Source organism: Urocitellus parryii, chromosome 3 (assembly GCF_045843805.1).
Source record: "Urocitellus parryii isolate mUroPar1 chromosome 3, mUroPar1.hap1, whole genome shotgun sequence".
NCBI lineage: Eukaryota > Metazoa > Chordata > Mammalia > Rodentia > Sciuridae > Urocitellus > Urocitellus parryii.
The window spans coordinates 211,406,592-211,420,768 of record NC_135533.1 but is presented as its reverse complement, the minus strand read 5'-3'; the positions used below and the strand labels follow the sequence as shown (position 1 = coordinate 211,420,768).

Here is a 14,177-nt window from a genome sequence, read left to right as displayed (position 1 = left end):
ACCCCTTCAGACCATTGGCCAACTTCCCCCCCCCCCAGCCTCTTAGAGTTCTAGCGGTGTCTGGGTCGTCGCAGACTCCGCCCCCTTCCTCCTCCGCGGGGCCATTCAGTAGATTCGCGGAGCTGTCGGAGAGTCCCGCGGCGCGGGTGGAATCAAGCCGCGGATTACGGAATTTATAGCCTTTATTGATAAGGAAGTTGAGAATACAGCCAAAGCCACTGCCGTCTTTGGCCCAGTATCCTGGCATTCCGCAGCTCAGGACTGCTCTAATTCCACTGCCTCTTTCGGCTGCACAGGCCTGAGGGGCAATGAGGTGTCTTGCTGGTTCACGTGGTAGAAGCCGCTCCGTGTCTGCTTCCCGAAGATGCACATTAAGGCCACTATGGCAGTCACCACGCCTAGAATCACTAACACCCCTATGAGGATGGTGACCACGAAGGAGTTCCGATCTGCACAGAAAAGCTGGGAGTAAATATGTGTTCTCCTGCCCCTCCTGAGCTTGCCCCTTCATCCCCACAGCCCCTTTTTTGCTTACCCTGAACGTGCATCACCACAAGCAAGGTGTACGTGCCCCTTGGACTGACTGCCTGACAGTGATAAGTGCCATTGTGGTGTAACTTGACAAGGAATGGGGTCCCAATGGGCACCTCACGTCTGGAGCCTTCATGCAGACACTGTAGCTGGGGGACTGGGTTGCCTCGGGCCTCGCATTGCAAAATATGACTAGTCCTATCTTTCCACGCCAGTCGCTGAGGACATTTGGCCGGGTCAATCTTGGGACCATCTGTGAAACCATCATGTGATCAGACCCAAAATTCCCCAGAGGCACAATGGGGCAAGGGAAATTCAAGTCTTCCTAAGATAGAGGTGAGGAATTGAAAGAACTGATAACTCACAAAGGACACGCAGCTGGGCAGTCACATTCCTGTGTAAGATCTCTCCGTCCACTTCCAGGATGGCATTGCAAAAGAAGTAGCGCCCGTCGTCGCCCTCCGTGGCAGTTACCTGAAGCTGGGCGGGTTCCCCTGGAGCCCGGGCCAGATCCCCGTCCAGCATGACCTGGACTCGGGGCCCAGCCGTGCAACTCACATTCACTTTGGACCCCTCGGTGACATTGGTCTCGCTCAGGTTCAGAATGGGCCCTAGGAAGGCTAAAGCAGGGCATTGCCCTGGGGCTTACTGGCCACCACCCTCCTACCGCCCTAGCCACGCCCTCCACCAGCCCTGTTCTCCCGAGGTTTCCAGGCCCCAGGCCGAGAGTTCCAGGCTCTGCCCGATTTGGGGTAGAGGTCCTGCCCGCTCTACAACCCTAATTTGGCAGCTCTGGTCTCTCCCCTGCTTAGTTGCCCCCAAGTGCCACGCCCTGGTGCAGCGGGAGGTCCTTCTTTGTACCTCCTCTGGAACTGCTTTCTTTCCCTTCCCTTCTTACTGAAGACAGTTAAGTTCGCCCGGGCCTCCCGACTTTCGCCCCCCAGGGTCACGTTGCAGACAATTTCCTGTGCACCCTCCTGGTCTGCGCGTGCTATGACTGTAGCTGTGGCCCTGAGCGTGTCTCCGTGGATCGAGACTGCAGGATTCAGCATCTGGTCCCCCAGCGCCAGTTGTACTTGGGCCTCAGAGACTGGGAACAGCCCATCCAGGGTGCAGTCCACTGGCCACGAGGTGCCCACCTCCAATGACAGGGGAGCCACAAGGCGCGGGGCAGCCATAGGAAGGACTAGGAAGAAGGATAGTTGTGAACAAGAGGAGGCCTCACACAGTATCCCTCATCCCTGCAACTAGGGTCCTCTTCATGGGATACATTTTCACTTGGGTCACTCCCTTCCCAGAACCACAGGCATGGCCATAGACCTTCCTCCTGGGGCCTTCTCCCTTAGGCTCCTGCTTTTTTTCTGGGGCAACCTTGTTCAGTGGCCAAGGGTATGCCTTCCCAGAAATTCTTGAGGTCCACAACACCCCCAACTCTGACTCAGTTCATCACCCAACTTCTGCAGCCCCCTCCCTCACCAAAAGTTCGGAGCTGCCTGGGGGCTGAGGTGTTCTGGAACAGTCCCAGCCCTCTGGGCCGCAGGTCCAGTTCGGCTCTGCACGTGAACTTGGCACCATAGTCACCTCTGCCTGCCAGCACTGTGGCAGTGCCCTCTGCTGGCTCCCCCACCGCAGGTTGCCGGCTCAGTTCCTCCTCCCCACGGAGCAGCACCAGGGTGAGCTGGGCCCGGGGTGCTCCGCCCCATACATGGCATTGCAGGGTGAGGTTCTCACCCACTGGCTGCCAGCGGGGAAGGAGGTCCAGCTCCACAAGCTCTGGGAACCCTGGCAGAAGGGAGGAGAAATGTATTTGTCAGCCAACCAACCCTGCAACACCCTACTGCTTGAGACAGGATGTCCCTGCCCAGAACTGTAACCCCGAACAACTTTTTTTTTTAAGTCACTAAAAAAAAAAAAAAAAAAAAAAAAATTTCTGGTACTTTGGATGGAACCCTGGGTCTCTGGCATGCTAGGCAAGCACTGTGCCACTGAGCTATATCACCACCCCCTGTTGATCTTTGTCAGTTTATTCTAGCAAACCTTCAGAGGGCAGAAGAGAAATTTCCTTTCACCCCTACTGCAGGCACTAAAAGTCAAGATTTTCTGTTCCCAAGGACATCACAGCTAAGAAGGAAAAAAAAAAAATGAGGAAGGAAGAAGATGGACACTTTTTTTAACCACTTATGATATTCATATTAGTCATTAAAGTTCCTGTTTAATCTAGATTTTTCTTTATACTTTCCACCTTCAACTTCAGCCACCTTCATGCTCACATCAACCTAGTGAAATCTTGATCATTCTTCTTTTTTATTCTTCCCCAGCCATAAAAAGGAGAAGTGGGGTGATACGACATACAGCCAGAAAGTGACAGAGCCAGGGTAGAATATGGGTCTTCCAAACCGCGGATGTGCATCCTGGAAGTCATACCTAGGGACTAACTAGGCCTTTCCTCCTAGCTTCTGGCCTTGACTCCTGCCTTGGCCACTTCCAGAGACTATTTCTGTTTTCTCCAATCAGTCCCAGATGCTCCCATCTGTCACAATTCACCTGCCATGCAGCAGCCTCTCAGGATGCTCTGGCACGCAGTCACTGGGAACACAATACTCCAGGGCTGGTCCTCTCCCAGGGGTGGCTGCAGTGCCTCTCACAGGCACACCTATATAATCCTGAGCCTGCCAGGTGTGGTGACAAATGCCTGTAATCTCAGTAGCTGCAGAGGCTGAGGCAAGAGGATCATGCATTCACCCTGTCTCAGAATAAAATATAAAAAAGGGCTGGGATGTGGCTCTGTGGTAAAGTGCCCTTGGGTTCAATCTCTGGTCCAAAAGAGAAAAAATTCTGAGCCTCCTTTGTGGAGCAGGTCACTCTTGGCCTTGACAACACAAACCTATTACACAGAGTTCCATTGACTGGCTGCTATGGAAGACATTTAACATCTTAATTTGTATAATTTCAATATGTCTCCACCTTTACCTTGGCTCCCACTGGGCAGGGATAGTGGCCTGCAGGTCAAGACTGTGATGCTAGTAATTGGGATCTTGGGGTTGGCAGAGGAAATCCTGACCTAGTTCCTTGCTGAGGGCCATTACCAAGTAGGTATGACGCATCGTAATCCTTGCCAGTGTACCCCATGTTAAATGGACTTGCCTTGGAAATTTGCTGCGACCTTGCTTGTGTGTTTGAGAAAGATGACCCTGCTCAAGGTGATCGAGGGTGGATCCAGGTTTGAGGAAGTATCCTGCAGGTTTGAGGAAGTATCCCGGTCCTTGGGTTTAAGGCGTTTCCCGGTTTAAGAATATGGGTTTTAGGGAAGTTGAGGTTGAAGATTATTGCTGCTGGGATTAGGGTGTTCCTGCGGCTTGTTGAGTTCTCGTGAGATTAAAATGGGATTTGGAAAAAGCCTCGTGGAGTAGGATTTGGGATCGGACATATTGGAATTGCCCCTGAACGTGTGTGGAGGCTGGTGTGAGATCGGGAATAAAGAATTGCTGTTTGAACCTACAAAGCTGTGTGGTGGCTCGTGATTCTGTGCCAAGCGGAGACATTGGCACTTGGCATTTGGCAGTTCCTGTGGTGTAAATGCTCCCACTCTGGCTGATCTGATGCCACTTCACGTGATGCAGAATTAAGAAGAGATGGCCATAGCTTGTCAAGACAAAGGGCACTGGACAAAGGCATCCCAGTGAGTATCCTTCAGAAGCTTCAGGGTACAGGCCCAGGTTATGGTCATGGTAAACTCAAGACATAGATAGGAACATACAAAGAAATATATATAGGCAAATAAACACAAGAGGTCTACATTCATGTTCATCAGTACAGATACAAGGCTGTGGTGTAGCTCAGTGGTACAGCATAATCTTAGCATGTGAGAGGACCTGGGTTCCATCCCTAGCATCTTAAAAAAAAAAAAAAGAAAAAGGCAGAAACATTGACACATCAACATACACTCATACACATCCTGAAATGGACATGCACAAACATTTTGATATACAGAAGGATACACACATAGGCAGAGATACTGGTGCACAGACATAGACGGACATTCAGAGACAGCTAGGCATGGTGATGCACACCTGTAATCCCAGTGACTTGGGAGACTGAGGCAGGAGGATCACAAGTTCAGCCTCAGCAATTTAGAGAGGCTCTAAGCAACTGGGTGAGACTCTGTCTCAACATAAAAAATACAAAAGGCTGGGGATATGGCTCAGTGGTTCAGTGCCCCTGGATTCAATTTCTGGTACCCTCCTCCAAAAAACGAACATTCATAGGCAAATAAACACAGATGCTAACATACACACATACATGTACAATCACATAGTTACACAAACATCTATATAGACGCTAGTGCACACACAGGCATATATATAATCACACATATAGTACACTTACCTATGCAGATTGGAATCTGCTATTTTTGTAGATTATTCTAATCTTTGCTTTTTGTTGTTTGGTTGGTTGTTTTTTTTTTTTGCAATCCTGGGGATTGAACCCAGGCCCTCACATGCTAGGCAAGCATTCTGCATTTTACCACTGAGCACTTTATATTTTATTGCCCAGGCTGACCTCAAACTTGCAATCTTTGTGCTTAAGCCTCTTGAGTAGCTAGCTGGGGCTACAGAGGGGTACCACCACACCTGAATATTTTATTGCATTATAATTATTATTACTTATTTGGGTACTGGTTGGTAGTGGGAATTTAACCCAAGGCTGCTCTATCCCTGAGCTACACCTCCCAGACCTTTTTTTTTTTTTTTTTTTTTTGAGACAGGTTCTCACTAAGTTGCCCAGGCTGTCCTCAAACTTTCATTCTTCCTGTCTCAGGAGGATCCCTCCCTGGGATTACAGACCTGTGCTACAGCTGCTGAGAAACTCTGAATGATCCCTAAGAAACCAGTAAGGGGAGGGCAGAGCAGGGATTTGGGAGCTGGGGTGTAGCTGGGTGAGCGCTTGCCAGGCATATGTGAGGCCCTGGGTTCCATACCCATCAGGGGACAGGGTACTTTCTGGAATCCACAGTTGAGATGCATTTCTCTGTCTGCCTGTGTCTGTCTCTTTTGCACACAGCATCCAGGTCTGAGCCCTCGTGCATCCTGCAAACTCAGGATCCCATTGGCCATCTGCCCCCAGCACTGAACAAGGCCAATCCCACCCCCAGGCACATCTACTCACGGTACACAGTGATGTTAGAGGAGCTTGTCATCTGGGAGCCATTACAGAACGCGGAGCAAATGATCTTGCTGTCACCAGTCACATTGCTGAGGCGGAAGGCTGCCCAGCCCTGGTCTTCATCTATGACCTCCTTCGGTAGGGATGTTTCCAGGGTAATGAGCTCAGGATGAGGACAGCTGGTGCTGCAGTTAACTAAGAGAGACCTGCCGGCAGGAAGCACTGGGTCCTGGGGCTCCATCTGCAGGGAGAACTCCCGGCTCTGGCTCTGGGCACCTGCAAGAACAGGAGGAAGTTCTGTGGTTGTTTAGGTGCCCACAACCCACCCAGCATCAGGCCCCTTTCATGCCCAGATAACGGTCGGTCCCTGCTCTGGTGATGTTCCCAGGCCCGTGAGGAAGTAAGGATCAATGAGGGATGTGGGGGGCAGGGGAGGAGGTCAGAGGAGACTGATTGGGCTACTGGGGGAGGTCGGTCAAGGAAGGCTTCCTGGACAGCCAGTTCTGAAACCTAAGTAGGAATTTGCCAAGTGAAAAAAAAAAGAGTGATTCTGGCAGAGGAGCCACACAGGCAAAGGTGGGGTTTAGATAAACCTGGGAGTAAATAAGAGGCCTCTAGTACTGAACGGGGGAGAGAGACGAATCTGGAACAGAGCATATGTCACAAGCAAGGACCCAACCATCCCCAAAATGAGTCAAGGAGTTAGAACTGTCTCCTGGGGATGCTGGGGAGCCCGTCGTCAGATCTGCGTTTGACTGAAGGGTTCCCAGGGGCGAGGGCTCAGGATGTGCAGTGCCTCGCTTTCTCTGTTCCCTCAACCCCTGCCCGTCTCTTCACCCAGTCCACCCAGCTTGACCAGCCTCACCTAGGGGCAGCAGACAACAGGCCAATAGCTGGAAGATGACCAGAGTCCGGCAGGCTCCCAGCAGCAGGCTGGAAGGTGTCATGGTGGCCAGGCTGAGAGAGGAAGGTGCCTTTAGGAGGTGTCCCACAGGGGAAGAGGGAGGAGACGGAAGCCAGCAGTTAAGATTGCAGAAGTGCAGGGGTTGCGTCCTTCCCCAGGCCTGGGGTGAGTAGGGCGAGTCCCTGGCCCCAGGGACCTAGGATGGGGGTCCCAGATGGGGGCCAGCAGCTGGGGAGTCTACAACAGGGACAGGGCAGGACCCAGTTGCTCTGCTGGCACGCAAATGAACCCACAGGAAATGCTGACAGGATAGTGGCTGCTTTTGCTGTCAGCCCTGGAAGCCTTGAGGGTGGGGAGTGAAGGGGGATGACACACCTTCCGTCTGAACTTAGGTGCAGGGACAGGGTTCTGTCCCCAGAGAGGAAGTTAATAGGAGCCTCTAGTACTGTCCTTGAAGCGATAAGGCAGCATTTCGTTTTCTTTTTCCTTTTTTTTTTTTTTTTTTTGGAGACTAGGTCTCACTATTGCCCAGGCTGCTTCCAACTCCAGGGCTCAAGCAATCCTCCTGCCTCAGCCTCCTGAGTAGCTAGGAGGCTGTATGTGCTGTCCGGCTGCCAGTAAGGTGGGATTTCAAGGCAGCATTTCAAGGGGCCACAATGCCGGGATTGCTAGGCATAGTTTCAAGGGTCTGTGGGAGATTGCAACCCTCTGGGAGTAGGGGGCAAATAAGAGATTTGGAGGCCACAGTAAGTTGCCTTAGGAAATGTGAGCTACAAAAATGAACAAAGCCAACACTTTTTGGACTTGTGTGCCAGGCCCTGGCTGACCACTGAGGACCTGTACATTTGAAGATTTGGGGGACCCCATTTCCTGCAGGTAGTCCTGAGGTGGGGTGTTTTGGCCACAGCTGGGTCCTGAGCCACTGTCTCCCCAGGATGCTGCTCGTGGTTGGCTTTTATCACCATTCTGTTCTCCCCTTTCTGCCCTCTCCAGGCAGCTGGTCTCTACTCCAAAAGAAGGATCTAGGGGTCTAGGATCTAGGCATTTCCCCTCCCACCCACCACATCTCTGGCCTCTGGTCAGCCTCCTGGGCCTCTGATCTGACCTCCAGAGAGGGACCTTGTTGCAGGCCTTGATGCTGCCCCTGCCTTCACCCACTCTCTATCCCTGGGCTCATCCGAGCACCCCCACCCAGAGCACTCCCCCTCCAACCAGGTTGCCCCTCTGCTGCCCTCTCTACTCCCCAAACAGTGCATTTCCCAGCCTAAGTTGAGAACTAAATTTGAAGCTAAAGCCCAAATCAACAGTATTTTATAGCTGGGCACAGTGGTGCCCGCCTGTAATCGCAAGAACTCAGGCTGAGGATTACAAGTTTGAGGCCAGCCTCAGCAACTTAGCAAAGCCCTGTCTCATAGTTTAAAAAAAAAAAAAAAAAGGGCTGGGGTTGAGCTCAGTGGTAAAGCATTCCTGGGTTCAATCCCTAGGACTCCCCCAAAAAAAGTATTTTATAAATAGCATATCTGATAAGGGATCAATATTCAGATTATAAAGAATTCATACAACTCAACAACAAAAAATAACCTTGTTCAAAAATGGGCAAGAGGTTCAAACAGACTTTGCTCCAATGATGTGCTTTTGCCAATAAGCATAGGATAGGAAAGCTGCTCAACACCACTAGTCATTCAGGAAATGCAAATCAAAACCTCAGTGTAAACTGGACTTGGCTACATTGGCATGTGGTATCCCCTGCTGGGCTTGAGCCCAGGAGTTTGAGGCTGACAGACAACCAAGACACCCCATCTCAAAAGTAAAACAAAAGAGAGTCTCTGATGAGATGCCATTTCATGCTCATTAGGATGCCATAACCAAAACCAACAAGGAGAAAATAATAAATGCTGGTGAAGTTTAGAGAAACAGGAACCCTTGCCCTTCATTGGTAGAATGTAACATGGTATATAGCTGCTATGGAAAACAGTTTGGCAGATTCTCAAAAAAGTTGAACATAGAGCTGTGTGCTTCCACTTATTCGAGGTCCCCCCCATGGGCAGATTCAATGTTGTAGCCCAGTGGTAGAGCACCTGCCTCACATGCCTCACATGTGTGAGTTACTGGGTTCAGTTCTCAGCACCGCATATAAATAAATGAATAAGATAAAGGTTCATCAACAACTAAAAAAAACTAAAATTAAATTAAAAAAAAGAACATAGATTTACTGTATGACCCAGCAGTTCTGCCTCTAGTTGTGTGTACCTTAAGGAACTGAATGCAGGGACTCTCATATCTGTACACCCATGTTCACAGTGGCATTACGAACAGTAACCAAAAGGTGGTAGCAACTCAAGCACTCATCAGTGGATGAATGGGTAAACAAAATGTGGTTTGTCCATAGAAGGAGATATTATGTAGCCCTAAGAAGGAAGGTTATTCTGACAAAGGTTACAACACAAATCTTATTATTTTTTTCTTTCCCACTGCTTGGGATTGAACCCAGGGACACACTACCCTAGCTATATCCCCAGCCTTTTATTTTATTTTATTTTTTTGGTACTGGGGATTGAACTCAGGGGCACTCGACCACTGACCATATCCACAACCCTATTTTGTATTTTATTTTTAAAGATGGGGTCTCACTGAGTTGCTTAGCACCTCGCTTTTGCTAAAGCTGGCTTTGAACTTGTGATCTTCCTGCCTCAGCCTCCTGAGTCACTAGGATTACAGGTGTGCACCACTGTGCTCAGCTCCCCAGCCTTTTTTATTTTTTCTTTGGAAACAGTCTCACTAAGTTGTCCAGGTTGGCCTCAAATTAGTAATCCTCCAGTCACAGCCTCCTGAGCTACTGGGATTACAAGGGTATACTATCATGCCTGGCTTATGTGATAAACATGAAAGACATTATGTGAATTGAGGTAGGACAGTCACAAAGGACACATGTTGTGTGCTTCCACTTATTCCAGGTCCCTCACATAGGCAGATTCATAGAGACAGTAGAACGAAGTTACCAGCAGCTCAGATAGGAGGAGGTATTGTGTAATGGGTACAGAATTTCAGTTTGGAAAGATGAATAAGTTCTAAAAATTATAGTGGTATTATATTTAATGCCACTGAACAGTACATTTAAAAATGGTTAAAAGGGGCTGGGGTTGTGGCTCAGCGGTAGACCGCTCACCTAGCACATGTGAACCCTGGGTTTGATCCTCAGCATCACATAAAAATAAATAAGTAAAATAAAGGTATTGTGTTCAACTATAACTAAAAAATAAATATTAAAAAATAAAGCAGGAAAAAGTATTATATAAATTTTCACACCAAAAAATGGCATCCACCTATTTTGTCTTACTTTTTTTTTTTTTAATTTTTTGGTGGAGATGGACACAACACAATGCATTTTATTTTTTTATGAGGTGCTGAGGATTGAACCCGGGTCCCATCCGTGCTAAGCGAGCGCTCTACTGCTGAGCCACAATCCCAGCTCTGTCTTACATCTTAAATATGAGATGGACTGATGGATGGGCAAAGGAATGGTTAGGCGAATTGAGCTAGCATTATAAAGCAAATGTGGCCCAGACATTCATTGTAGAATTTAGGGTGTTCATTGAACAATTCTTCCAACTTTTTTGGATGTCTGAAAATTTTCCAAATGTTGGAAAATAAAAACTGCATCTGTGCAGGTCTGGAAGTGCAGCTCTGTGGTAGAGGGCTTGCCTAGTATGTGTGAGGCCCTGGGGTTGATCACTAGCACCACAAAAAGACAAAACAACAATAAAACCCTGTGCATCCCTGCCAGGCACAGTCTGACAAGTTAAACTTAAAAAAATATATATAAGGGGGGAGCTGGGAATGTAGCTCAATGGTGAAGAGCCCCTGGGTTCAAACCCCAGTACCAATCCGGGTTTGATCCCCAAAGGATGTGGGCAGCTGCTCCTGTCACTAAAACCAGGACTAGCAGATCTGTGCTTCCTGCTGAGAACACAATGCCACCAGAGAAGGAATCTTGGCCCCCCACCAAAAAAAAAAAAAAAAAAAAAAAAAAAAAACACCAAAAAACGAAAGCAAACAGTTTGTCAAGTTCAGTGGAAAGAGAAATGTGTTAAACTTAACCACAGAGATGACATCATACTAGTAAAATCTATTGGACAACAAACCTGGTTTCAACAACAAATATGTTGCAAGGGGTGAGAAAAGAGAGAAAGCAGAACCCAGAGACTCAAAGAGACTTTCAGGAAACTGCCCTCAACTAAATGCAACTTGGACCTTATTTGGCTGAAACAGCCAAATAAGATCCAAGTTGTAGATGGACGCAATATCTTTATTTTTTTAGTTGTAGATGGACGCAATATCTTTATTTATATTTATTTAATTTTATATGGTGCTCAGTATTGAACCCAGGGCCTCATGCGTGCCAGGTAAGTGCTCTACCACAGAGTTGCCACCCCATCCCTCATTTGGATTTTGATTTGAACAAATTATAAACAGACAAAACACAAATATTTAAGAATCAGTTGGGGAAATCTAAACCTTCATATGCTATACAATGATACTAGGTATTATCTTTAAGCTTTTTCTCTGTGTCAATGACACTGAGATTACTATTTGCAGTTATCTTTTTGAGATACATTTTTGAAGTTTTTACAGATGGAATGATATAATGTGCAGGATTTGTTTCAGAATTTCTTACTGTCAGCCGGGCACAGGGGTGCACACCTGTAGTCCCAATGGCTCAGGAGGCTGTGGCAGGAGGATCGAAAGTTCCAGTCAAAGGGCTGGAGTTGTGGCTCAGTGGTGGAATACTTGCCTGGGTTTGATTTTCCCGAATATAAATAAATTAATAAAAAAATACTTAAAGGGCTGGGGATGTGGCTCAAGCGGTAGCGTGCTCGCCTGGCACGCATGCGGCCCAGGTTCGATCCTCAGCACCACATACCAACAAAGATGTTGTGTCCGCCGAGAACTAAAAAATAAATATTAAAATTCTCTCTCTCTCTAAAAAAAATATTAAAAAAAAAAAGAAGAAAAGAAAATTCCAGGCCAGCCTCAGCAATTTAGTGAGGACCTGTCTCAAAAATAAAAAGAACTGGGGATGTAGCTCAGTGGTAAAGTGCCCCTGGGTTCAATCCCAGTACCAGCCTCTCCCAGATACTGGGGGTGGGGATGGGGTAGATTTAACACAAGACTGGGGGTGTAGCTCAGTTGTAGAGCACATACTTAGGCATGTGGGGGGCTCTGGGTTCCATCCTCAGCACCAAAACTAAATAAATAAACAAGATTGAGCCCATAGTCTCTGCTCCTTTGTAGGCTGAGGCAAGAGGATTTCTTGAGCCCAGGAATTTGAGAGACCAGCTTGAGCAACATAGCAAGACCTCCCCTCAAACAAAAAACAAAAGACTGGCCCCCTTTGATGCTGCCTGGTTTTAAGGTGTAGATTTGTTACATTGTTCTCTCCAGTTGGGAATATGTTTTAAATAGTCCATAATAAAAGGTTTTAAAAAGTAACTTACACATCCACACAAAAACCTGCACATGGATGTTTATAACAGCTTTATTCATAACTGTCAAAATGTAGAAGGAACCAGGATGTCCTTCAGTAGCGGAAAGGATAAACTGGAGTATGTTCAGATGATGTAATGTTATTCAAGGCTTAAAAAAAAAATGGGGTTGTGGCTCAGTGGTTGACCATTTGCCTAGCATGTGTGGGGCACTGGGTTTGGTCCTCGGCACCACATAAAAATAAACAAGGGTTGGGATGTAGTTCAGTGGCAAAGTGCTTGCCTTGCATTCACACAGCACTGGGTTTGACCCCCAGTTCCAAAGAAAGAAAGAGAACCCCACCAAAAAAAATGAATGATTGAAAAGATATTATGTCCATCTACAACTTAAAAAAAAAAGGAAAATGAGCTCTTAGCCCTGGGTTCCACTTTCAGCATTACCAAATAACCCAACCAAACCTCAGAAATGAGCTCTCAAGCTACAGAAAGACATGGTGGAAACAAATTCATTTGGCGAAGGGAAAGAAGCCAATCTCAAAGGGCTACATACTGTGTGATTCCCACTTAATGACATTCTGAAAAGGTGAACTTAGAGACAGTGAAGAGATTGATCGGTCTTGGGAGGAGTGGGGATAAATAGGTAGAACAGAGAGGACTTTTAGGACAGTGAAAAGACTTTGGATGACACAATACATGTTATTGCACATTTGTCTAAATCCACAGGCTGTAAAAACTCAAAAGTGAACCCTAATGTGAACTCTAACTTGCACTCTGGGGGATGGTAATGTCAATTACCATCACTGATGGTTCACTGATTCTAGCAAATGTACCTCTGTGGATGCGATGTGGATAGCAAGGGAGGATGTGGCCAGAGAGGGCAGTGGTCTGTGGGAACCCTGCACTTTACACTCTGCTGTGAAACCTAAAACTGCTTTTTTTAAAAAGCTTTTTTTTTTTTTTAGTTGTAGATGGACATATTGCCTTTTTTATTTATGTGGTACCGAAGATCAAACCCAGTATCTCACACATGTGAGGCAAGTTTTCCACCACTGAGCCACAATCCCAACCTTAAAGACTACTTTTTAAAAAATTAAAATTGGGGCCAGGTGCAGTGGCACATGGCTGTAATCCCAGTGGCTCAGGAGGCTGAGGCAAGAGGATCGAGAGTTCAAAGCCAGCCTCAGCAAAAGCAAGGTGCTAAGCAACTTAGTGAGACCCTGTCTCTAATAAAATACAAAATAGGGCTGGGGGTGTGGATGTGGCTCAGTGGTTGAGTGCCCCCGAGTTCAATCTTCAGTACCCCTCCCCCCAAAAAATTAAGATTTGGCCAGGCATGCTGGTGCACACCTGTAAGCCTAGCTATTCAGGAAGCTGAGACTCCTAGGAGGATCACAAATTCAAGGCCAGCCTGAACAACTTAATGAGACCCTCTCTCAACATTTTGGGTCTTACTGTATTGCCCAGGGTGGTCTCCAACTCTTGGACTCAAGTGATCCTCCTGCCTCAGCCTCTGGAGTAGCTGTGATATGGTCTGCACCAAAATGCCCAAATCAAAATTATTTATTTACCTTTAAATTAACCAAGGGCTAGGTAAGGAGCTCAGTGGTAGAGTGTCCCTGGGTTCAATCCCCAGCACTGCCAAAACAAAACTACCAAATAACCCAAACTGCTTTGGAATAGTATGGAATTTTCAGTCAGGAGAGCATTGAGAGTGTGTGTGGTACAAGGGATCCAACCAGGGCCTCGTGCATGCCAGGCAAGCATACTACTGAGCCATCCCCAGGCCAACACACAAGTCTTTAAAAGTTATTGATGGAGCAGGGCGCAGTGGCACACGCCTGTAATCCCAGTGGCTGAGACAGCTGAGGCAGCTGAGGCAGGAGGATCATGAGTTCAAAGCCAGCCTCAGCAACTTAGTGAGGCCCTAAACAACTCAGTGAGACCCTGTCTCTAAATAAAATACAAAAGGTGGGGGGGCTCGGGGTGCGGCTCAGTGGGTAAATGCCCTGGGTTCAATCACTGGTACTGGGGGAAAAAAAAAAGAAGTTCTGTATGGAAATGGAGAAGGAAAATACTTAACTGCCTTTCACAAATGT

General features: G+C 47.5%; 1 protein-coding gene across 1 annotated transcript; it reads right to left on the bottom strand.

Annotated features, from left to right (window-relative positions):
• On the bottom strand, window positions 1-6,852 carry Icam3 (intercellular adhesion molecule 3). Its single transcript, XM_026399741.1, has 7 exons — window positions 6,560-6,852; window positions 5,698-5,970; window positions 2,008-2,313; window positions 1,430-1,717; window positions 897-1,151; window positions 536-784; window positions 1-449 (listed from the first exon to the last, which is right to left on the bottom strand). Exons 1-7 carry the CDS (start codon window positions 6,639-6,641, stop codon window positions 256-258), a joined length of 1,647 nt encoding a protein of 548 aa, XP_026255526.1. The 5' UTR covers window positions 6,642-6,852; the 3' UTR covers window positions 1-255.
• Window positions 6,853-14,177: the final 7,325 nt, after the last annotated feature.